Source organism: Onychostruthus taczanowskii, unplaced genomic scaffold, assembly GCF_017590055.1.
Source record: "Onychostruthus taczanowskii isolate IOZ18803 unplaced genomic scaffold, ASM1759005v1 scaffold80, whole genome shotgun sequence".
Taxonomy (NCBI): domain Eukaryota; kingdom Metazoa; phylum Chordata; class Aves; order Passeriformes; family Passeridae; genus Onychostruthus; species Onychostruthus taczanowskii.
Window position 1 is genome coordinate 42,520 of NW_024505893.1, and position 22,843 is coordinate 65,362.

The 22,843-nt window shown below is 46.3% G+C and overlaps 1 protein-coding gene across 1 annotated transcript in view; it reads right to left on the reverse strand.

Moving 5' to 3' along the window:
- Positions 1–21,826, reverse strand: part of LOC121346389 (phosphofurin acidic cluster sorting protein 1-like) — a 54,390-nt gene extending 32,564 nt beyond the window's left edge. The window contains exons 1-2 of the mRNA XM_041424167.1: positions 21,590–21,826; positions 21,408–21,439 (exon numbers count right to left, since the gene is read on the reverse strand). Of these exons, the coding sequence (XP_041280101.1) occupies positions 21,408–21,439; positions 21,590–21,751 (194 nt within the window). The 5' untranslated portion in view covers positions 21,752–21,826. The remainder of the gene's footprint in view (positions 1–21,407; positions 21,440–21,589) is intronic.
- Positions 21,827–22,843: the final 1,017 nt, after the last annotated feature.

Consider the following 22,843-nt stretch of genomic DNA (forward strand, 5'->3'; position numbering starts at 1 on the left):
GGTCCCACTCAGACTCTGCCACCAAGCTAGTGAGCACACAGGTGCTGGCCCCGAGAGCTGGCCTTTAGTGTCCCTTGCACTCTGTCCCAGCTCCAGCACAGGCTGCCACGCTCAGGAAGGAGGTGGGCAGCAACATTCACATGGCCCTGACAGGCTTATTCCAGCTGCAGGAGGGCACCACCACAGCTCCATTAGGGTAGTGTCACCAGCAGGATTTCAGGAGGTGTCAGGCAGAAAGGGAGAACAGACTGCTGACACAAGTCACCCACATGCAGGATATTTGTTCATACAAGCCAATTGCAGGAAGAGTTGAGAAAGTTATTACCATTATTTCTACATTTGCCTGCTTAATCTTGTTGTCCTAGTTACCACAGCCCTGGTGACTAAGGCAACCAGTCTTGGCAAGTAAGACAGAGAATGCAATGAGATGTAATACAAATATTTAAGATTACTCTCAAAGAGCAAAAGCAGAAACAAGTAAAAGCAATTCTCTGCCCCCAACATCACCCCCAGTCTCCCTTCATCCACTACATTTCTCATCACCTCCACAGCAGTTTGAGCAGGGATCTCAGGTGTATTTGTGGTACCCAGGAGACCCAAGGTGGGCTGCAAACCCAATTCAAATGGGCCAGAGCTCCCCTACACAGTCCCTCTTCACAGTGAGTTAACTGTACAGACACTAACATGTACAGTCCTGTGCCCAGACTGAAGATCAGGACTTGTGTTACCATTCAACAAACTGCTCTTCTTTACCCATGTATGGTCTCTGCAGCATGCAGGCTGCAGGTTCATAATGCCCTGGAGCACTTCACACAGGCATTTCAAGGCATCTCCATCTAGGAACTGAGGAACATGACACTCCTGTGGTTTCTGAGATCACTATCAGCTCTGCAACAATCCCAGTCCTGAGCACATATTTGCTTCTGTTATTTTTATCAGAGACATACAATACCCAGAATATCTCAGGCTCAAGGCTGTGTAAAGTTAAGTCAAAAGTTACTTTAAGTGAACCACACCACTTGGACAATATAAAGGCACTTCTGCTGTCCACAGTCCAGAATTTCCAACTTTAAACTCTTATGATCATGATCCAAGCACATATCAAGCCCAAAATATAAGCAACTCTTGCTGTCATGGAACTGCAAGTAGCATTTCACTAAGCTTATCTTTTTCTCTCCACTTGCTACTAAACTTTACACAAATGGGAAAAAAACTGCAAGATTTATATTTTAATCAAGATATCAGTTATGCAGAACCTGTGAGAGTGAAAATAAAAATTGGAACAGCTTTTGATAGACACTTCATGTTTAGTTTGCCCTGAACACTAAGTATGCAGTAGTGCTGGGCACCTCACAAGAAACAGGAAAACAAGACTATTATGCTGGGATGGGTGATCAGATCCTGAGAAGATTATAAAATTTCAATCAAGATATGTATATAATAATCCATGATGCATCATAATAAAATTATGTGTTTAAAATATTATTTAAAAGGAAAAAAATCATTTCATCCCTCTCCAACCCTTTATTATCCTATATTAGAACTGTGTATAGCATTTAATTAATTAGGTTGCTTACCTGTTAAAAGCTAGCCACATAAAATAGGAAGTTTCATTTTCTCCCTTTCACATTTTCACACCTGAAGAGACAATCACCCAGGACCTTGTAGGCAGCCTCATGAGAAAGTATGGAGCTTCAAGAAGAACATTTGCAAGTATGTGGAGCCAACAGAGCTGCACACTGAGCTCACAGGTGTGAAAGGGACAGTTCTGCACAGCCTGCATGCTCCAGGGTGTGGGATGGACTTCCAGCTAGGAAGCATCAGGCCCTGAGTTACCTCAGAAGCTTGGAAAATTCTGCCTTCCAAGGGCTTCACTCAAGGCTTTGTTTGAACTACATTCCACTCAAATGAACTTCAGAGGAATGACCTCTCTTGAAGCAAGAAAGCAATGTTTCTGCTTAAGTTATCAATATTTTTTTCACTTAAAATGAAAACAGCATAGGGTTTTCAAATCAGTCTGACCTAATGCAATGGGGCCAGGACACAACAACTTTTAACTACTTTTGAACTACAACTACAGCAGGAATAAGCAAGCAAAGGCAACAGGGAGGCTGCAGAGAGGCAGAGGCTCTCGTTCATGTGCCCAGCTGGAGGGCAGGCAGGCAGGCACCACGCTGCAGCCATCAGCTCTGTGCCCCCACCTCTTCAGAGGCTGCTTTGCTTCTCCAGCAGGCAAACTGCCCCAAGGCCCAGCCCCCAGTGTCCCTTCTCCAAAGTGGGATGAATAACAAAGCTAATTTGGAAACCAGAAACCAGGCAGGGGCTTGAGGAAACCTATGCAGGTTGCCACAGCAACTCCACAAATCCATGTCACCGGAGACCACCACACTCAGAAAACTCTGACAGCAAAGCCCTCTTAGCACCTGGATGACAGCCAGCTATCCGGTTTTCTGGCAACAGGACTGCAAGCCTAAGTAAGACCAGCCCAGCTCAGTCTTATGAATGGAAGATCTCCAAGGGACACCAGAACAGCTGGCAAGTCCGGTGCAGGCTCAGCATCCAGCAAAGCCAAGCTGTGAAGGTACTGTAAAGGCAGATCACTGAGCTGCCATTGTGATTGATTCTCCAAGCTTTTCCATTTGAGGGAATGACACATTGCATATCTACACTTGTGAGCAGCAGAGCAGCACACATGGGGTGTGCAGCACAGATTGTTCTCTGTTAAAAAGTAGCCTGTGTTGCTTCAGCACGACAGGCAACAAAAACATAAAACTAGACCGACCCGAGTGATTAAATAAAACTGGGTGTTTTCCCTTTCTTCTTGTTTATATCCTCTCTCAAAACCTGAACTCAAGTACCTGATATTAAAGAACTGGCTTAAGCCTCAGCCAGACAATACTGCAATCTCTCTGGCTCACAGCATTAGCAAGGGTTAAGTAGGCTTAATGCAATTGCTCTTGTCAGCCCCTCTGACTGCTTGTCACCACCACAGAGAAAGATCAAATTATTCCAACAGTTGTAGAGATAACCTGAAACAAGAGATTAATCTACCACTCACATTTCTGTCAGTGGGGCTTTTGCCTCCCTCTGGAATATTCTGATTTGACAGCAAGTCCAGCCTCACCTTTGGTGATGCTGTGGGATGCCAAAACTCTGCAACTGAATAGAGGTGAAACATAATAAACCCCAAATGTGCACATGTATCATTGACAGACAAAACATAAGATCTATGGTTTAACTCTTCCTGCAAGAAAAGAGATTTAACCCAGCAATGTGAACAGCTATGAAATACAAAGGAAAAATCCAGAAGGTACAGGTGACAACCAAACTCTCAGGACAGAGACTGAGCACAAAACTATGAGAAGCTCCTGCATCTGTTACAGACACCTCTGCTTCCAGGTTTGATGGCTACATAAAGCACAGGGTCCCTGGGTCTCCATGAACAGGCTCTGTGGGCACACCTGTGTATGAACCAACCCTCCACCTCCCCAGATTAATGCTGCTTACGCCTCAGAAGGCAGGCTGGGCCAGTCTCCCACACACTTGTATTATCTGCTCAAAGAACAGCTGCTCACCGACACTGAAGCACTGGGCTTCAGACTCAAGGTCAGTTACCCCCCCGTAAAAAGAAAGGCTTAAAGAGAAGACTTCAATCAAAGAACAAAGACTGTGGAGGTATTTGTTAGCTGCTTCTGGCACTTGTTTCTTCAGTTTGCACTGTTTTTGATAAAGCTGGTATCTGAGCACTACTGATAATTTATCCAGCACACACCCCTGACTGAGGGCTGCACTCCTGGTGAAATTGTCTCCAGCAAAAGATTGCAAAGCCTTGTGAGTATCCCTGCCATCCACTGGCTGAATGATGTTTACTTGGAGCCCTAGATACACCATGGCCATTTGGGCTTAAAACACCTCTGTGCACAAGAATTCTGTAACAGCTTCAAACACAACGAGAAAGGATGCATACACTGCAGCAATATCCTTGGGAATCCCTATACTTCAGTGCAACTTCACTGTGCTTTGGTGCTTTTGGAAGATCCTTTTTTTTTTTATTTCAGTTAGAGACATATTTCCATCTCTGCAGACAATTTTCTTCAAGGAGTCACCTGGAAAAATGTGCCAGGGAAGAGAACACTTGATAACATCCCCATTAGAACTGGCACTCAGTAAGAAATACCTTATTCTACTCAGCTATCCATGTAAATGGATAATTGAAACCAGTACAAAACAACATGTAAAGAGTGCTATCTATCCACATTAATCAAAGGAAAAAAAATGTTGTGAAGAAATAAAGAGGAGGGTTTAATCTGTTTACACTAGCACTAAGTCAGAATGACCTTTTCCTTATACCACTGCCTTTCTCCCAGAGATAAAACAGCATGGCTCCATTTTATGGACCTTATGCTACAGGCTGTGCCCATCAGAGAACACACAAAGGGCAGCATCGAGCAGACAGATACCTGGGGTGAAGGATAGTTACTGCCCATAGCAGTAAAGATTCCCCCAGGAGTCCCAGAGGAGCCTGGACAATTCCCCACCAGGCTCATTTTCAGGCCCTTGTCAGAGATGCTCACAGAAATCAAGGAACACCCCACTTCTTTGGAAACACTGACAATCCCTCTCAGAGGGTGCAGGCAGGGAAGCTGGAGAACCAATCCCCACTGCCTGTATCCTTCTATCCCTCCACTATGCTGTATCCTTCACTCGCTGTGATTCCCAAGCACCACTGTGTGTTTGAGCACGTGACATATTGACTCAGCCTGTTCATCCAGCAAAGAATGAGCCTAAAAAACAATGAGCTGTTTCCTTCCAGGCCAGCACTGAGCTAGCTCGTCACATAATCAGGCATGTGCTGGAACCAGTGCCAGTCCAGAGCTGTGAGGCTGAACTGCCAATTTGTGCCATTCCAGGTGTCCCTGCTGAGTGTAAGTAGAGAAGATCTGGAAATGGGCTTGAGAAAGGAATAAAACTTTCCACCTTCTTTTGAAACAACCCAACCAAGGCATGAATCACCTCCAGGAAGCACTTGTAATGCCAACCATACATATCACCCAGCACCCCAGCAGAAAGGCATGCAAGGCTTCCAGTTAAGATAAGACAACAGCACTTAGCCACTTTGGGGTGCCTGTCACCTTTCTCTCCCTCAGCACACCACAGCTCCTGAAGCAGCTTCCTGAAGGCAGCATTGTTGGCTTTGAGTACTTTTATTTCACATATTTTGTCCAGTGTTGAATCCTGCACCCTGCTGCACAGATTTCTACTGACAGCGCTGGCTGTGCTGTGTTGAGAGCTCACACGATGTCTTTGGGTCATGCATCCCAGCTACCTGCACTACAGCCCATGAAAGGTGCCATGCAAATCACACTCTTTGGGGGGAAAAAATAACCCAACAAGTTGATATTTGAAAAGATACTTGGGAGAAAACCATTCAGTATCTGCATTTAATATGTAAGCCTCTAATCTCAGCATATAAGACTTCCCATTGGGGTTTTTTCCATTCTTAAGATTAGGAGGGCCACAAGTCTTTTAAGTCTGTCTGGCTTGACCTCCGGTAGAGCATAGACAAATAACATATTTGCTTAGGCAAAAAAGAAATGGCAACACACCAAAAACCCACTGAGGAATGGTCCACCTTTTATCAGTGAGTAACAAAACTTGGGCTGGTGTCAAGTCATCTCTGAAATTTACCCCATTTTGTGATGTATGTCCACAGACTAAAAAAGGCAACACAGCTGAAAAAGCACCTCAGATATTAGATGAAACTTCTTGTAACAGACAGACAAAGCAGCAGTCTGATGTTCTGTATTCATTCATGGAAGCCGAATTCAACATTGAAGTTCAACATCAAAGTCATTGTTGCATTAAACAGCACCAAAATCTTTACACCTAGAAACAGTTGTAACTTTTTGGAGAGCTCCGATTCCCATCCTGAACTGACATACAGCCAGGGAGTGACAAGATGTTCTTTAGAAATGGGGACAATTATCACAGAATCATAGACTGGTTTGGGTTAGAAGAGACCTGAAAGATCATCTTGTTCCAACTCCCCTGCCATGAGCAGGCACACCTTCCACTGGAGCAGGTTGCTCAAAGCCCCATCCAGCCTGGCCTTGAGCACTTCCAGGGACAGGGGATCCACAACTTCTCTGGGCAACCTGAGCCAGGGCCTATTCACCCTCACAGTGAATAATTTTGAGTTTTGACAAGTTTGAGAATTTTAGGTTGTCCTATATGGAGTCAGGAGTTGGACTTGATGATCCTCATGGATCCCTTGCAGCTCAGGGGATTCTGTGATATTTGAAGTGTAAATATCTTAACACACTCCCCTAGCACCTGTAGAGCATCTGTAGCATTTGCTCCACACCAGAGTCAGCCAAATATTCAGGCAACTTCCAAAAGGGGAGCAGATAGCTTTTCTTTTTTCCATATTCCCAGGGAAGAAGCAACTGAAAGGAAGTGGCTTCAGAAAACTTGGTTTTTCTTTTCTAAGAAATAACATTTATAATTACCTAGCCCTCCAGAAGCCTCTCCAGTTGCAGATAGTTACTTTGGTAGATACTTGACAGATAGTCTGCATGCTCCTTCCCATCTCTTCTGGGAAACAAGGAGAGAGAGACTGACAGCTGCCTTAGAAAATACTGGAAGGCTGGCAGATTGCCTCCTCCCTACCAAAACCATACTAAACCAGATCCATAGAAGAGATGATGGAAGTCAGCTACCGTGGCTGAAGAAATGAAAAGCATAGCATCCTTCCAGTAGCCATGTTTGGATTTTCATCACACCCTCTTTTTGCCCTGTGGCAGCTGCTACCTCTAGAGAGTCCCAAAAAGGCAATGCTCTTCTACAAAGGGGCAGCTTCTCAGCATTCATGCCACATTACTCCATTCTCCTTTGGACTGGCGAGAAAACTAACTCAAAAGAGAGAAAACAACTACTACAAACTTATCCCCTGCTAGGGATGTCAGCTGCTGGGAGTTAGTGGTGGATTTGCACTCAAAGTCATACTAACCAGTGAGCCCAAAAGCCATTTCCAGGCAGACCTTCCCAGGGCACAGCAGAATATTTCACACGACGCAGGCACACCACCTCACGCTTGCTGTAATTCTCGTGTGTTACTAAACTACTCACACTGCAGATGATTGAGCAAGGCAGCAAGAGGCTGGAAGTCTGCCAACAGCCATTGAGAAACAGCCTGAAATGCATCTGAAAGGACAGGGGGGAAACTCAACCACACACCTCACAGTTCAGCTCTCTCAGTTCTGTTATGATATGGACCTGAGCCCTCCAGAATTGTCTGGAGTTAGGAGCAGGATTTTACACCCAGTTTTATCACTGGATGTAGCCCAGTAATTTACAACATACAGATGCTTTAGGAGCCTCTCATCCATTTCATCTAGTAGCTGCAGCCATGAAGAAATACACAGCTTGTCCTGACAGAAAATTCTTTATTTTATTAGACATCTTCCTTCAGCACAAAATCTGCATACATCTTCAAAATTAGATCTTTATTCTTAAGAAGAAAGCTGCTAGCCTTGCTATTCAGAGGATGACAATCCTCCAAAGCACAACCTCTGCAGGCAAAGTAAAAAGAAAACAAAGGCTGCCTTTAATAATCACAAAGCTTTACAAGAAACCTCCTACTATCACTGCAACAGAAAGCACATGCCAAATTCTGCAAGGGCAGGGAAGACAGGGAGGCAAGGAAGAAATACTGCTGTGGGTCCTAGGGAACTCTAAACACTTTTGTTCTCAGGGATGTCCACATGGAAGAGTAGGATTTGTCCTAGTTCCTAATATCTCAAGGCCTTCCATTAGAGAAAGAAGAAAAAATAAATCATATTTAGGGCCTATTTGTTGTACGCCTGCATACATACTGCAAGAGAGATTATCAGGTTCACTTCCCAAGGCAAAGCTGGTGTAAATCAGAGGAAAGGAAGCATTCAGCTTAGTTGAATTTGCTCTAAGTTTATATTTCACTGGGGCAATTTAATGACAGTGAAACAGTGTGGCGAAACTCAGCACAAGCAACAAATCGATGTGTTTCAGTCTGTAAATCTTAAGGCAACATGTCAAAACCAAACTCAGGGAATCTGAGACTGCCAATGGCTGCACTTTGGCAGCATCAACTGCAACACAGTACAAGACTGAAAAGCTCTTTTGAATCAGTTGTACGAAACCCCATACAAATTCCCAAGCCCAAAAAATCTCTCTGCTATCTTGTTTCACTGGCCTGGTCATTTTACTGCCAGGGAGTTGCCACCTCAAACCATCTGTCATTAGCAGATCTAGTCCATGAGCAGTTTGTTCAGGAGCTGCCTCTCCTCCCAAACATTGCAGGCTGTCCATGCACAAAACCAGTGTCACCAAGCATAGAACAGACTCCTTCCCTCAACATCCTTTTATCTAATCCTAAACATTAAGGCTTAATCCTTACAAGAATTTCTGTCATAGCTGAAAAATGGGAAATCTCAAGGTAATACAAAAACTGAAAATATGAAAGGAAAAAAATCAGCAAGTAGAAAACACGGCTGGCTCTCACTCAGCCTCTGCTGAACTTTACATAATCTACATGTTGTAAGATATAGTAAAAACTTAGGAATTGTGAGAACCAGGGAAATAATAAGCAAATGGCACAGGCTTGAGTTTCTACAGTGCTGACAGCTGTCACACAATTATACAATTAATGACATAGCTGCAAAATGTCTTTCAGTTCAATAGGACAGGGAAGAGAAGTTCTCCTCCATTTTTGTCCCCTCTCCCTAGACGTGCACCAGAGACACAGACAACACCAACCTGTAACTTGTTTACTTTATATGGATTTATTGCTTTTCTAAAAGGCTGAGCACCTGTGTCCCAGGAGAAGGGGGGATGATGAGCAAGAGGCAGAACCCAGGTGCAATGCAGGTATAATCTCCAGGACAAGCATGGTGGTGGAGACAGGTATTCTGCACAGACACATGCTTTTCAAACACTCTCAATCAGCTCCCCTTCACCAGGTACCACTCAGAAGCAGCAACTGTCCCTCGCAATCCCAAGAGCATCCTACAGCTTGCACACAGAGCTGGCACTCCAAAAAGAGTCCACAGGTACATGGAGAAGCAGGAAGGACTAACAGTCACAGCACCACAGCTCAAATCCATAGGCCTTGTGCAGTGTGTGCATTTTCAACGTGTCCTTCACAAGGTGGTAACTTGTCACTGAGGTCCAGTTTTTGTCTTTCAGGTGGGCAGTGGGGAGGGTGTGCACATCCCTATGTATTTCAGTTACATGCCCAAAAAGATAGAGATGCTCTACAGAACACATAACACTTATTTGGTAGCCATATTTCCTACTGCAAAATAAGGGAAGAAGAAGTTGTTCAAAAGTCTTCTTTGAGGCAGCCTGAGATTATCTCTCTCACCAGCCCCAGAAAGAACCAAGTTATTTCCCTTCAATGGCTTCATTTCCCATAGTCAACAAGAACCAGGACGCTCAAAAAAATTCATCTAGAAATCCTCACACTGTCACCAATCAATCTCTTTTCTTTTTTTAATCTCTTCTATTCTCTTCTCTCTTTTTTTATCTTCCTTCCTTATTTCTAGGAGATTCCCTTTTTTAGCATTAGTTGTTCTATCTGCTGCTTCTGAGGAAGTCCCCCCATGTTGCTTAGACAGAGAAACTGTATCACATACGAATTCACCTGCACTGTCAACAACTCAGAGATCCTTCTAGAGAGCCATCAGTAACAAATGTTTATTCTGGATAACAGGAACTGAATACGAAAACTTCATGTGATTTATTTATACATACAATAAAATGTATAATTAGTGCTGGCAAAACACCATGTAACTCTACACTTCCTCTTCATAATCTCCTTTGGAGCGCTGTGATGTCACAAGGAAAATGTTCCGTAACCTGGATAGCTGAGGCTGTAACCACCCTGGGACAGATCCACACTGAACACTGCTAACCTCAATGGAAAGTTTGTCTGGCCTGAAAACACACCTACTCTAAAGGCAGAGACCACGGAGCTTCTCTCACACAAATTCTGCCTGGATTTTAAACCTTGATCTATTTAATTTTGCCTTCTTCCCAAAGAGAGTTCCAATATCGTGCACATCTCACAGTCAGGTCTCCTTGAAAAGTCATTTACTCTCATAGTATTAGAAAAAAATTAGGCTGTAATTAAGCAGAGTTATTAATCTTTGGTCACTTGGGACCTGAAACGTATTCATATTCATGTCAACAGGAGTGTTTGCTGCTACAATCAGAATTGCACACCAGACAAGTGCCTCATCATTTCTCAGAAAAGAAAATAATCTTCTGGGGGCCAATACCTATCCTGCCTTCTGTTCACAGCTGTGTTTAGCTGGAATGTTGACCACTTCTGCCAGTCCACCACCCACCATTCTGCATTTTTGCATCTCACCCAAAGAACACCATTTCCCTTGTCACAGAAACAAGCTGCTACCACAGTCTTCAGCCTGGTTTCTTCCCTAACCTCACAGCTCTGCCAGCTACCCAGAGGAAAAATAACCATGGCTGCAATGGCAGAAGTAGTCTTTGGGAAATGCTTTTCAAGATTCCTCTTCCCAAGAGCACACAACTATCAGGATCTGCTAAAAGCTTCAAACTTCCCCCAAAAGACATTTAGATCTACAAAGGTAATTCCTTATCTAGACAGATAGACAGGACTCAAATTTTGGTGCCAGCTGTTCTCATGCTCTTTCAACAGACTCCAAGTACTCAGTGTGGAGCCTCATCACAGTTTCTTCAGGCCAAGGCAAGGGGAGGTTTGATGTTTTTCCTTTACAGACACCACATCCCTGCCCACAAGGGTATGAAACCAAGATTTCTCTGTTCTAAGTGGGATCCAACAGTGCCAGGATTAAAGTATTGCTGTAACTGGATTGCTTCCTGTAGTCACAAACAATAATCAGGTTAAGAGATTTCCTTTCCCTCCTCTTGGCTGGGCTGTGAGTAGGCAGAAGTTACAAGGCAAGTGGGTGGCTGTTAAACTGTTCCTACTCCAATTGTTTGAGAGGGGTGTTTTAGAGTTGTTAATTTTGCCTCCTACTCATTGATTTAAAGGCACATTTACCTATGCAGGGAGCAAGTGCACCTTGCTGCACAAACCATGAATGAAACAGACTCCTTGAAACCAATCTCTCAACTCTGCAATCCTTTCACACCACAAACCCACACAGATGCATCACTGGAGAGAACACAGCTGAAATGGCTTAGCCTGAAAAGGCACCGTTCTCTCCCACCCCCTTTCCTGCACTCATATCAGCTTTTTCCAGGCTGCCTTCTCTCCTCCTTTTCCCCTCCAGGTTCTCAATACCATCCCACCACAAAAAGACAGCAACCCTGAGGATGGTTGAGTTACCTTCACAGCACACCCAGCCAGCAAATAGGGGATTGGAAGACAGCCAAGTTCTCCACCACAGGGGACCCAACAGGACCTCCAAGCTCCCTTTAACCACATATTTCTATGAAATATGGCTCTTGAGGCAGTTGCCCTTGACAAGACAGTACAAAACTGGGCAAATAGATCAGAAGTTGAGAAAGCTGGACAGACGTGTAATTTCCTAGCAGATACTCGTGTGAGGCTACAACTTATTGGCTGTGTTGTTCACAAAGCTCAAATATTTGGGAAGGAGTGACAAAAAATTAAAAGGAAAATTAACTGAGGACAAATCATACCAAGCAACTGTTGCCCCACCGTGTGAACAGGAGACTTGCAGTGACATAATTACATTTCCTGGGCCCTGCTACAGCAAGACCTTATTGCTCTTAGAATGATGCAATTTAGAGTTAAGATCTGGATTCGGGCAGAGACATAAGATCTAATCTGTCACTGCCACTTTTTAACTGTTGGATGAATCGCTTCATTTCTGCTTTTCCCTCATCCATGTTTATCCAAAGCATGGAGTAAAACCCCCGCAAAACAAGCAACATTTCACTGTAGCACATCACGCAGCATCTACCGTAACAGGATGTGAGACTGCCACAGCCTCCTAGCATGTCCTGTCACACAAGCTGAATTCCAGATAATAAGGGCACTGTCAAGAAGCATCTCCTGAGGATGCATTAGGATCTGCCCAAACAGCCTGAACCCTGGCCCAGCATGCACAGCATTCTACCCAGTCACACAGCCATCAGCTTCTTCAGCCTCTCTCATGTTCCACTGCAAGCTATACAGATACTCATTGCCTCGAGAGGAGCAATATCTTTTCCCAGCACAAAGAGCCCTTAAAACCTCAGCACAAAGTCCAAATAATTTCCACACACTGCTCGCCAAACCTCAGTCTAGATTCCACCAGCTCCTGGGGATTCCCATCTGGCAGACTGGGCAGCAAAGCAAGCTCTGCTAGTGCTCTCACTCTCAGGTGTTTTTTCTCCACAGTCACCCTATCACACGCAAGAAAAAGACAACACTGTGGCATGGAAACAGCTGTGAACAAAGTAGGGAGAACAGGAACCTGAGTCATAGCTGTGGCTTCAGGGAGGGAAAGGGCTACTTCACCTAGAAGAGCAAGCAACTTCAGGATCTGAATCTAAGCCTCACTTCAGTGTCCAAACCACAAGGTCATCTTTCTGCTTTATTTTCAAACAATATTTTCAAACTTTTACTTATTTAAGAAAAAACACATGACCAAATTCATTGCTGATGTGTAACAGCCTCCCCAGAAACCTTAAAAAGAGCTTACTAACCAATCCACAGGGCAGTGGTAACATGCTGCACTGAACTTCTAAAATTATCTTTTCTAAGCAATAAAAGGGTAACACTAGTTAGGACACATCCCATCTTTACCTGGTCACTGCTTTACTTAAAATCATTGTGTTAGAACTTCCAGTTGTTCACTGGAAAGTTCAAAAGCCATCTCAGGGCAGACAAGAAATAGTGGAAGACTGCAGCAGCACACTGATCTTCCCTCATTTTAGCCATGCTGAAATTAGGCATCGGCAATAGTATGGCTAATGCCATGGAACTTTCTTCGCAAATGTAACAGATTTTGAAATTTTCTGTCTCCATATGCAGCAGAATTGCTGCACCAGCTGTCCCCAAACCCAAGGCTGCTTTAACCAAAGATGCTGCCGTGCCAGTTTAGCGGAGACCAGCAGTCAGTGCACGGCAAGGTGCAAATGCAGCACACCTGCTCCGAGCCTCCGCTGCCAGAGCAGCCTGTCAGGTACCTGTTGCTAAACAGCTCGCTCACTGTCTCCAGGCCAAAATAAAATGTGTTAATGAAGTAACCACCACAAAGCGGTGATTACAAAAACACCACTTGCAGCCTTTTCTGCAGAAAGGAAAGCACAAGTGCTTAAGACGTGGTGACAAGTACCTTTGAACCAAGTGAGAAAGTGCTAATGGGGATGCAAAACAGACCACATCCTCACACTCATCACCTGGCAGAGTTTACAGAGATACATCTCCAAGACTGCTGTGCCAACGCAGCTAGGCTGGGAAAGGTGGTGAAATGAGGTCAGGGTTAGGTCACTGATACACACCAACTCCTTCCACTATCCAGAGTGTCCTGGTAAAGATCTACACACGCATTGGCAAAAAGCAATCATGTGCCACACAGCAGCCTCCCTAAAGTGTAGTTAACAGTTTTGCTACTAATGCTTAATGTAGAGTTCACATTTCATTACAGCTTGCTACTCCTGAAGTAGCACGGACACAAGGCTGTCACCCCTTCCACTTCCTCTGCTTTTATCTCGAGCTGGCAAGCACCTCAGATGTGAATCCCTGCAGGCTCAGGAACATTGTATCGTGTTAAGTTACACTGGAACAACAGCACAGGCGGGGGGAGATTGAAGTGATACAAGCCCATGAAAGAGTGTCAAACCAGCATGGACATCCATTTTTGAGGCTTCTTCAAAAACTAAGAAAAAAATTTTAAAGTTTAATTCTAAAGGGTTGCACAGTTAAGATTCTTCACTCAAAAGAGCGAGTCTTACCAAAGCTGGCAAATTTGTTCTTAGGCTTTTCATCAACACAAGTTGTTAACAACCAGTGCCTGTACAATACTGTTTTCTGCTCAGATCCTTGTGGGCAGAGCAGGACCCTGAAACAGGGCTGACTTGTCCATATTATCACAAATCAGTACAGCAACAGCTAAAAAAAATCACCTCCAAATAATATTAACATTTCAGCAACACACAGATGAGATGAAAACAGTGTAAATGCAGAGCAATGGGAATGTTGTCCTTTTGTCTGACTGAAAATTAAGGAGCATAAGAGGCAGGGGGAAAAAAGCTTGAAATGTCAAGGGACTTGACAAACATCAAGGAGAAAATTTAATAAATTATTCATACACACAGGATGTGAAATCCAAAAGGGACATCCAGAGTCTGCTTCTGACAAAGGAGCACACAGGAAAGGAAGCAATACCTGGAACAAGCAGCCTTGAACACAAGATATGAGAGAAATGAAAGAAATGCTGACTTACGGGACTTATTTCAGGGATGCACATACAAGAGAGTTCAGAAAGTCTAGAAGAAGAAAAAAGCTGATATTCATTAACACTGAAGAAATGTAAAAGCCATTAAAAAACAACCCAAGCAGATCAAGAACATAGTTCAGCTGAAAAATACAAGCCATACAAGAACAAGATTTGGTTGTTACAGCTTCACAAGGAATAGTCTTTAAATTATGAGAAAAATATCAACCCAATTTGAGAAAGGAAAAATTAAGACCTGGATTGAAAGATTGCTCAAATGCAGGTATGCAAGTCAAGCCAGAAGCAAGGAAAAAATCGTGAGAACAGTGTCAAAAGTATCACAGGCACGTGCAGGGCTTTTGAGAGAAAGGAGCAATGAGAAAAAGGTGCATGTATTGATAAGGCAGAAAATAGACTAGAAGAAGACAGCTGAAGGAACATGGTGGGAAATCCTAAATACACAGGAGCTCTTCTAAAAGTATATAAATAATGTAAATCTAAATGATATTTATCTAAATAATACCGACTCAGAGACAGTACTTGAATTGTTACTGAAAATGAAACAGCAGAAGAATCAATGAGAGGCTTTACAGGAACAGGATCTTCTCTCCTGGTAGATAAACCTATTAAAGAACAGGAAAAGAGTAGCAGAGCCCTTTACCAAGGAGTTACTCTTATTCTAACCCTGCTACCATTGCAATAGTCCAACACTTAATTGTTAACTGTTTTCAGTTTTGGAAAATGGAACTAAAGACATGAGTTCTGCTGTCATCCTGAACTGCCTGTACTGATAAGAATGTATTTATCACATATGCAGAAAAACAGTTAAAAATACATAGCTGGGCATGGAACCTGGACATTTTTTGTTCAGGAAATGGTCCCACATGCACTGGCTTTGGATCTCATGCTACTTAAAATATGTTCGCACTGAAGAATAAGAAACTTGATAAGAAATGGAAGTTTAAAAATCAGCATGAGTAGGTAAATAAGGAAAACACAGACAGGTAAATAAGGAAACCACATAATTTACCAAACAGAACCCCTGAGTGTTAGACCACAATACAGAAACACAGTATTCTGTGCACGAGAGATGGCAGTGGGCAGCACTATAAAGGAGAGGGCATTGCAACAGGCCAGCAGAAAACGTCAGTGTAATTTTGGGCTGCGTGCACTGAGGCTGAATCACACTGCAGGGCAGGGAGTGGTCTCTGTAACCACAGTTGCAATGTGCTCAGGCACCTGAAACATTGCAGCTCTCCTCCCAGCACACTGCAATGAGTATATTGAAGTATCCAAACAAAGCCTCATTTAGCTAAGAGACTTCTAGCTACAAGAGCAGTATCTCTTGAGCTGTCTGCTTCCACAGAGGCAGAGACAAGTTCCTGCTGCCACATCCCACACAGAGGCGTAAGACACTCTCACTTCTTGTTTCCCAAAACAGTACTCACCAGCTTTGATGTAGTTAAAAAAAAACTCAAAAAAAACCCACCAAAACAGAAGCACAGCTTCCCCATCAGCTGGGATGCTGAAAGCTTGGACAAGATAACAACACAAGGTATTTGGAAAATAGCTCTGGCCATATGCTCACCTGGCATGCTATAAAATGCAATATGTTTTTCACCCCTGGCTCTCTTTTGGAAACAACTTCTGAAGTTGACAGGAGACACAGCTTTCAATCTAGAATCATTCCATGTTCAAACAAGTACACAAAAGCATCAGCACAGACCTAACCACAGAATGGATTCCTAAGGGAACCCTCTAGGCTGCTGGTGCTCAGCAGTTCCTTCTTTTGACAGAATTAATGTCTGGGAATTGTGATCCCAGAGAAGGGTGGACTGCACACAAACAACATTGCTGCTGAAGATCAGCCACAAGTGACTGAGGACGCCAGAGGAAGGCGAATGCGCACTCGTGGTGTCCTAGCACAGTAAGAACAATGTAACATTTTTGATAAGCCATCAGAGAACTGTTGCAACACAGCCTGGCTAGTGAATGAAGCGCTGGGAAACAAGGCTACCATGCAGCGTGACAGGTCCTTCCAATAAAATTAAACCCTCAGGGAATTAACATTTTGCAAGGAGCACACCCCCCATCAATCATATTAGGAGGGCACACTTATCCCAAGTTCTGCTCAATTATTGTATGCTCAGAAGGAGAACAAAACACTGCCAGAGAAGAAATCCCAAATGTGCTCCACTGCCACAGAGAGCTACAGAGAGTGGACAACATATGAGACATATTATCCTGCAGGCCTGTAGCCAAGCCCATGATATTAAGAATAATAAGCAATCTGATGGCTGTTTAGAACATTTTGTTTTCTATATAGGACTGCAAGGAAATCGTAATTCAAACACGGCATATCACCAGTTATAAGAGACTGTTTCCCTGCAAGAAACTGTGGCCTCTCCCAAGCACTCTGGGTCTGAAGCTACATCGGTCTGTCAAGGAATCATAGTGTCTTCTGAAGGAACAATCTGGAATCATTTAACATTCCCAGAGGTGCAACTCTGTAGCTTTTCCAAACAGAACAGATTTTGCTGAGGTTGGAAGTTTACCATGAAAATGTCTGATTTACCCAGGAAACCACTCAAGAACATCTCAGGCAGATAAATACATATTATTCCAGCTGGAATAAGCATTTCTTAAAGGAACACCCAGTTCAGAGGCTCTTCATTGCCACAAAACTCTTAGGGGGTGTAGGAAAGACAGGCAATGCTCTGTGCTGAGAGTAAACAGACCCCTGAGCCCACAGCAGCCCCTTCATGTCGCTGTGCCAGAGGAGAGCACGTTCCTTCACTTCGCACCACAGGAAATGTCACTGAAAGGATTCCTGGACCTCAGGCAATGGAAAGCATGCAACCACACCTGCACAAATAAAGTGTTAACCTACTCTCCACGAGTTGTCAGGTAATGGACACTGGCTGCCCAAACAGGAAAACTGGGTTGCAGAGACAAGAGCAGAGCATTCACCTCATGGAACTTCAGAGGATCACCCTGGCTGGCACTTTTGGGATATTTCCAGTTGTACTTGCAACAACCGCTCTCATTCCAAGAAGACATTCATTAGGCTGTAACTCTCCAAAACAAAAGTTTGCAATTTATAATGACAGAGAATTCAGAGCACCTGCTGGAATGTAATATCCTGAAGGTACACATACACAGTGTCACAAAGTGAGCCCGAAACACACGCATTTCCCTCAATCAATGCTTTTCTAACAACCATACACAGGAGACACTGTGTTCGAGCACACTGTGTGGGTGGCAGCAAGACTTGGAATGTTTCCTCATGCATTGTACTGAGATACAAGGCATTGTGGATGAAATGCAGTGTATTTGAATCCTTGCAGTGCCATTCACGGCATAATCTGCACAGGTAGAATCTGCCTTTGCAGCCTGACCTCAGCAATACTGACGCAGCAATCAAAACACAACTTGTATCTCTCACCTCTAACTAGAAATATGATTACTTATCACTGAAACAACATCCACATAACACTGAACACAGTAGCTGTGTCATGGAAAAAGTGAACACAATCACACAATCTTATCTTGTTTCCTAATTAAGAACTCACATTTATGGACGCTCAGATGTTAAAAGAAAAAAATAAAAAGAGCAGTCCTATTAAAGGAGGTGGAAAATACCACTATGTGGAAATAACAAGACTTCAAGCATGTTTGCACAAAGTCCTTTGACACATTTTTTCCCAACGTACTGCCTGACCAACACACAAAAACAATGAGAACACAGTAAAACATTACCTTGATGCAGACGGACATTTTACCTTGGCAATGCTCTAGTTCAATTCTGGCCATCTCTACACAGTGAAAATCTGCTACTACCTCTAAGGGAACCTATATGCAAGGCATCTCAATAAAGACACTCCCACCTCAGAACACTGCTATAAAGACTTCTACTAAGATAACTATGAGTAGAAGTTAAGGCTGATTGATGGACTATTTTAGCCAAAGTATGCCTCACATCCTGCATCGTGAATTAAGCAGGTTTGCTTTCCTTCTAAGGCACTGTGATGGGAAGCAAATCATTCTGAGCCGATGGGTAGCCCCACTGAAGATGCAAAGAGCATTTTGGATAGTTTCCAGGTGTTCACTTCCTTCTGCCTTTCTGCAGAATAGCCCACTGACCATAAAATTCAGCTCTGCCTCCCCTGGCAGCCACTTAAGCCAAAGGCAGCTGGATCTAGGCTACATTCAGTCAGTTCATAGAAGGGTCATCAAGAGGTCACAGACCTCTCTCAACTTGGCCCTCAAAAGAGAAAGACCCCAGCAGGAGGGATGACACCTCCATCCAGAGAGCAAGGCTATTTCCAAAAAATAAATGTGGACTTCCTTCATGGCACATGCCCCATTCAGCCAGAAAAAAACTTCCATTACAGGCAACAGCTGAGCTTAGAAAGCCAAGATCCTCCTGCAAGGCATCAAAAGTCCTGCAGTCATACTACTGAACCATTCAATGCACTGGGGCTTATACTTCCCACTGACCATTTTTATTGGCCTCAGACTCCTTCTGGTAGTTTGAAGGTCTGGACAACCTCCCACTTGTCCTGCATTAACAGCCAAGCACAAAGCAACTCCACAAAGGTTGATCCAGCCCAGTCCCACGCCTGCAAGCAGCCAGAGCTGCACCTGCAGAAAATTAAACACCTAAGAAGCAGCACAGGGACAGCCAAGACTTGCAATAGATACTCCAGAAAAAGAAATCATCTTCTATAGCATTAAAACCAGTGCAAAGTTCTTCTTTCTCCAGACATGCATAAGTATGAAAAAATGCAGACTACAAGTGCATAAGAGACAGAGAAGCCCAAGGACATTATTGCCCATGGATGGAAATTATTTTGCCACCACTACCACTCCAAAAGCACAGTGAGACCAGAGACCACCTGTGCTAGACACTGGGACAGCACAGCAGAGCTCCTGCCCTGAAGGAGGCTATACCATATACCAGTAGCAGAGACCACCTGTGCTAGACACTGGGACAGCACAGCAGAGCTCCTGCCCTGAAGAACACATCGAGGCTATACCATATACCAGTAGATCAGTAGAGAAAGAACATGGGCAAGCAATGAGGAAGCACAGTGCACAGATACACCATTAACAGCTCAGGCTTGGGCCTTGAGCTCCCTTCAGCTTCAGTGAACTGAAACATTTGCCTGACACATGCCTATCCATGACCTGCTCACTCAGGAAAGCTTGGGCTTACTGAAGACTGGAAAACACAGAAGCACCAGTCCCAACTGGTCACTGTGGACTGTGGCCACTGGCAGGATTTCTCCAGACCTGCTGACTCTACAGACATGACAGCACATCATGGTAGAGCCATGGCCTCTGAAGGAAGAATCAGCTTCCATTAGCTTCTTCCCATCTTAGCAGGTGCTGTGTCTGAAGATATTCCAGAGAGGATATTTCAGATGAATTTCTCAGCAGCTCCCTGCAAGCAGCTGTGCAGATGGCTGCCCCCTGGGCTGTCAGCACACAAAGGAGCTCGTGGGTTAGAGCAAGCATCTACACAATGCTAATGGAAACTGTCCTTGTGAGAAGACACAAGATTCACTGGGCCAAAAAGCAGTTCTACAAACAACTTTCAGACTGATTACACATCACTTCTCACCCGCTGGCATCCTGCCACCCATGTAACCCACTTCTACACTCTTCTACACTCAGACTCACTATTCTCAGTCACGCTGTCCGTGGTTTGCCCAAAGCAGTTCTCCTCTCCCTAGCTCCTGGAGCACTTCATTTGTGAAGCCTATGCACATGCACATCCTTCACCATCACTAAGTTCTGTGTTTTGCATACGCAAATTTTTTCTACAGGAAGTCGACCTGATAATTCTGTCCTGCTCTCCAAATTCCAGCTTGGGAGTAACCTGCCCACAAATGAACAACACCTCAAGTCACTTTAAAGCTATGACATGATCACTTGCTTCCTGCTCAACACAGCAGCCTCAGCATGTGTCATCAAAAGGTGCACAGGCTTTTAGCAGACACATGTTGCAAATTCCTTCACATCTGCTGCCTGCCGAGCCCAGCACTCCCTTGGGCACCACAATCACAGAGGCTTTCTCTAGTAGCCTGGAGTATTTTGGAACGTTTCTACTCCAGCCCATCTGGCCACACAGTCACTGAGTTTCCCCCTACAAACATATCCATCTAGCAAAGCCCTTTCACAAAGGCTGGTATCCTGCTGCCCTACAGGAATGTTTATTTTCACCCTCTTGAACTTTACACCTCTGATTTTTGTGAAACACTTGAATACATCATTGCAGACAACACACCACAGCCCAGAGACAAGGAACCAGGGTGACTTCCTGAATCTACCCTGTAACTCTCATAAGAAGACCTGACCAGAGTCTGGTAAGATGAGTGGGCCAAAGGACACCCACCCACCTCGTTAACACACCAGGCACCTTCTGGCTCCAAGACAGGCGGTCATAAGCACACCTAGCCATGCAGACAGCGATGACATCCACACCACTCAGCCTGTCTCCCAGCTCTGCCAGAGGTACAACTCTGAGTTCAGCTGGCAGCACACTGAATCCTTCCTGCTGCTCCATAAGGTCTGGCGTGTAGATGACACAGGCTCACGGATGGCCACTGCCTGGCTTCACGGAAGCGGCTGTGGGGCCATCACCGCTCACTTCGGGGGCAAAGAGGCAGCTTCCAAAGCACGGCCACGGTGATACACCCACCCCCTTCTGAGACCCGTGGCACACGCTCGCCAGGGGCTGCAACATGGAGGCAACGCAGCCGCGCTCTAGCGCGGTGCCCCCTGCCCCGCGGGTCCCGGGGCCGCTCCCGCTGGCAGCGCCGGGGCTCGCCGCGCATCAGCCCCTGCCGGGGGCCGGGCCTCCCCGCCACCGAGGAGCGCGGCCCGGCGGGGCAGGGATGCTGCGGGGGCCGCCTCCCCCCCGGCCCCGCTGGTGTCCGCGCTCCGCGCAGCCCCGGCGGCGGGGCGGCTCACCTGGGCACGCAGCTCGGCGCCGACCGATCGATCTCCCACGTGGCGAAGAGGTTCATGGGCACTGGCACCGACAACGGGCCGGCCACCGCCATCGCGGTCGCCGTCGCCGCCGCTCCGCCGACCGTCGGCGGAGGCCCCGCGGCGGGGCCCGAGCCCAGCGCGCCGCTCACCGCCCGATCGATCTCCCACGTGGCGAAGAGGTTCATGGGCACTGGCACCGACAACGGGCCGGCCACCGCCATCGCGGTCGCCGTCGCCGCCGCTCCGCCGACAGTCGGCGGAGGCCCCGCGGCGGGGCCCGAGCCCAGCGCGCCGCTCACCGCCGCCGCCGCCATCGCCGCCATCCCGCCGCCGCCGTTGGCGCTGGGGGGCGGCGCGAGCCCCTCGCCTCAGCGACGGCCTCCACCCCGGCGCGCGCGCGCGCGCGCGCCCGCTCCTCCGCGGTCCTCGACCAATCAGAGGGCGGCCGGGGCGCGGGCACGAGCCAACCGGAGCCGGGAAAAAGGGCGAGGACCGCGACTGATGGCAAACAGCCAATCGGAGCCGAGCGAGAGGCGAGGCCGGGGCGGCCGCTGCCCAATCGGAGAGGCCGGCGGGGCGGGGCCAGCCAATGGGAGCGGCGCCGCTGCCCCGGCTTGGCGGGGGTAGGAGGGCGCGGCGTCGCTCCCTTTAAAGCGCATCGGTCGCCGCCCGCGGGAGCGCGCCCAGGGGCGCGGTCGGGCGCTCGTCCCGCCGCCGGGGCTGGTCCATCTGTCCGTCCGTCCCCGCACCCGGGCAGCGGCGGAGACTCCCCGGGGCTGGCCAGGGCCTCGGTCCTGCACGAGCTGCCGTGGCGGTGACGACGAGCCGTGGAGCGCCGCGGGGAGAGGGTGCCCTCAGGGGTGAACAGCAGGGCCGGCCGGCGGGTGGGCCTGAGGAGGAACTGAGCAGCTGGACCCGGGACACGGCGGGTTGAAGCCAAAAGGAAGCCGAGACCTCTGACTGACTCTTTCCTCGAAACACTTGGGAACTCTGAACGTGCTGCAGGGGGAAAGGCAGAAATCCCCTTCAGTCCCACTGAAGCTCTCCCGGGAAATGCAGCAAAAGGAGGAAGCTCGTCGGCCAGAAACTGCAAGTGGTGGCTGTCATGGGCAAAAGCCATTTGTGACCTGGAGACCATGGCCAGAGCTTCACCAGCTCAGAAGGCATCGCAGATCATAAAGCATGTGCAGGGCAGAGCATCCCTAGGGACAGAGCTTGAGGGCAAGCCTGCAGCTGGACAAGTGCACTGTGTTCTGGTAGAAAGCATAAAAGTTCCCCCCTGGAGCTTGCCTCCAGCAGAAGTATCTGTCTAAAATGGCTCTGCCTCTTGAAAAAATGGGACATCAGAGAAATCAAATAATAGGGTGGTACTGACTGAGAGCTCCTGAAAGGAAGCAGGGATGGTCCAAGAGCTG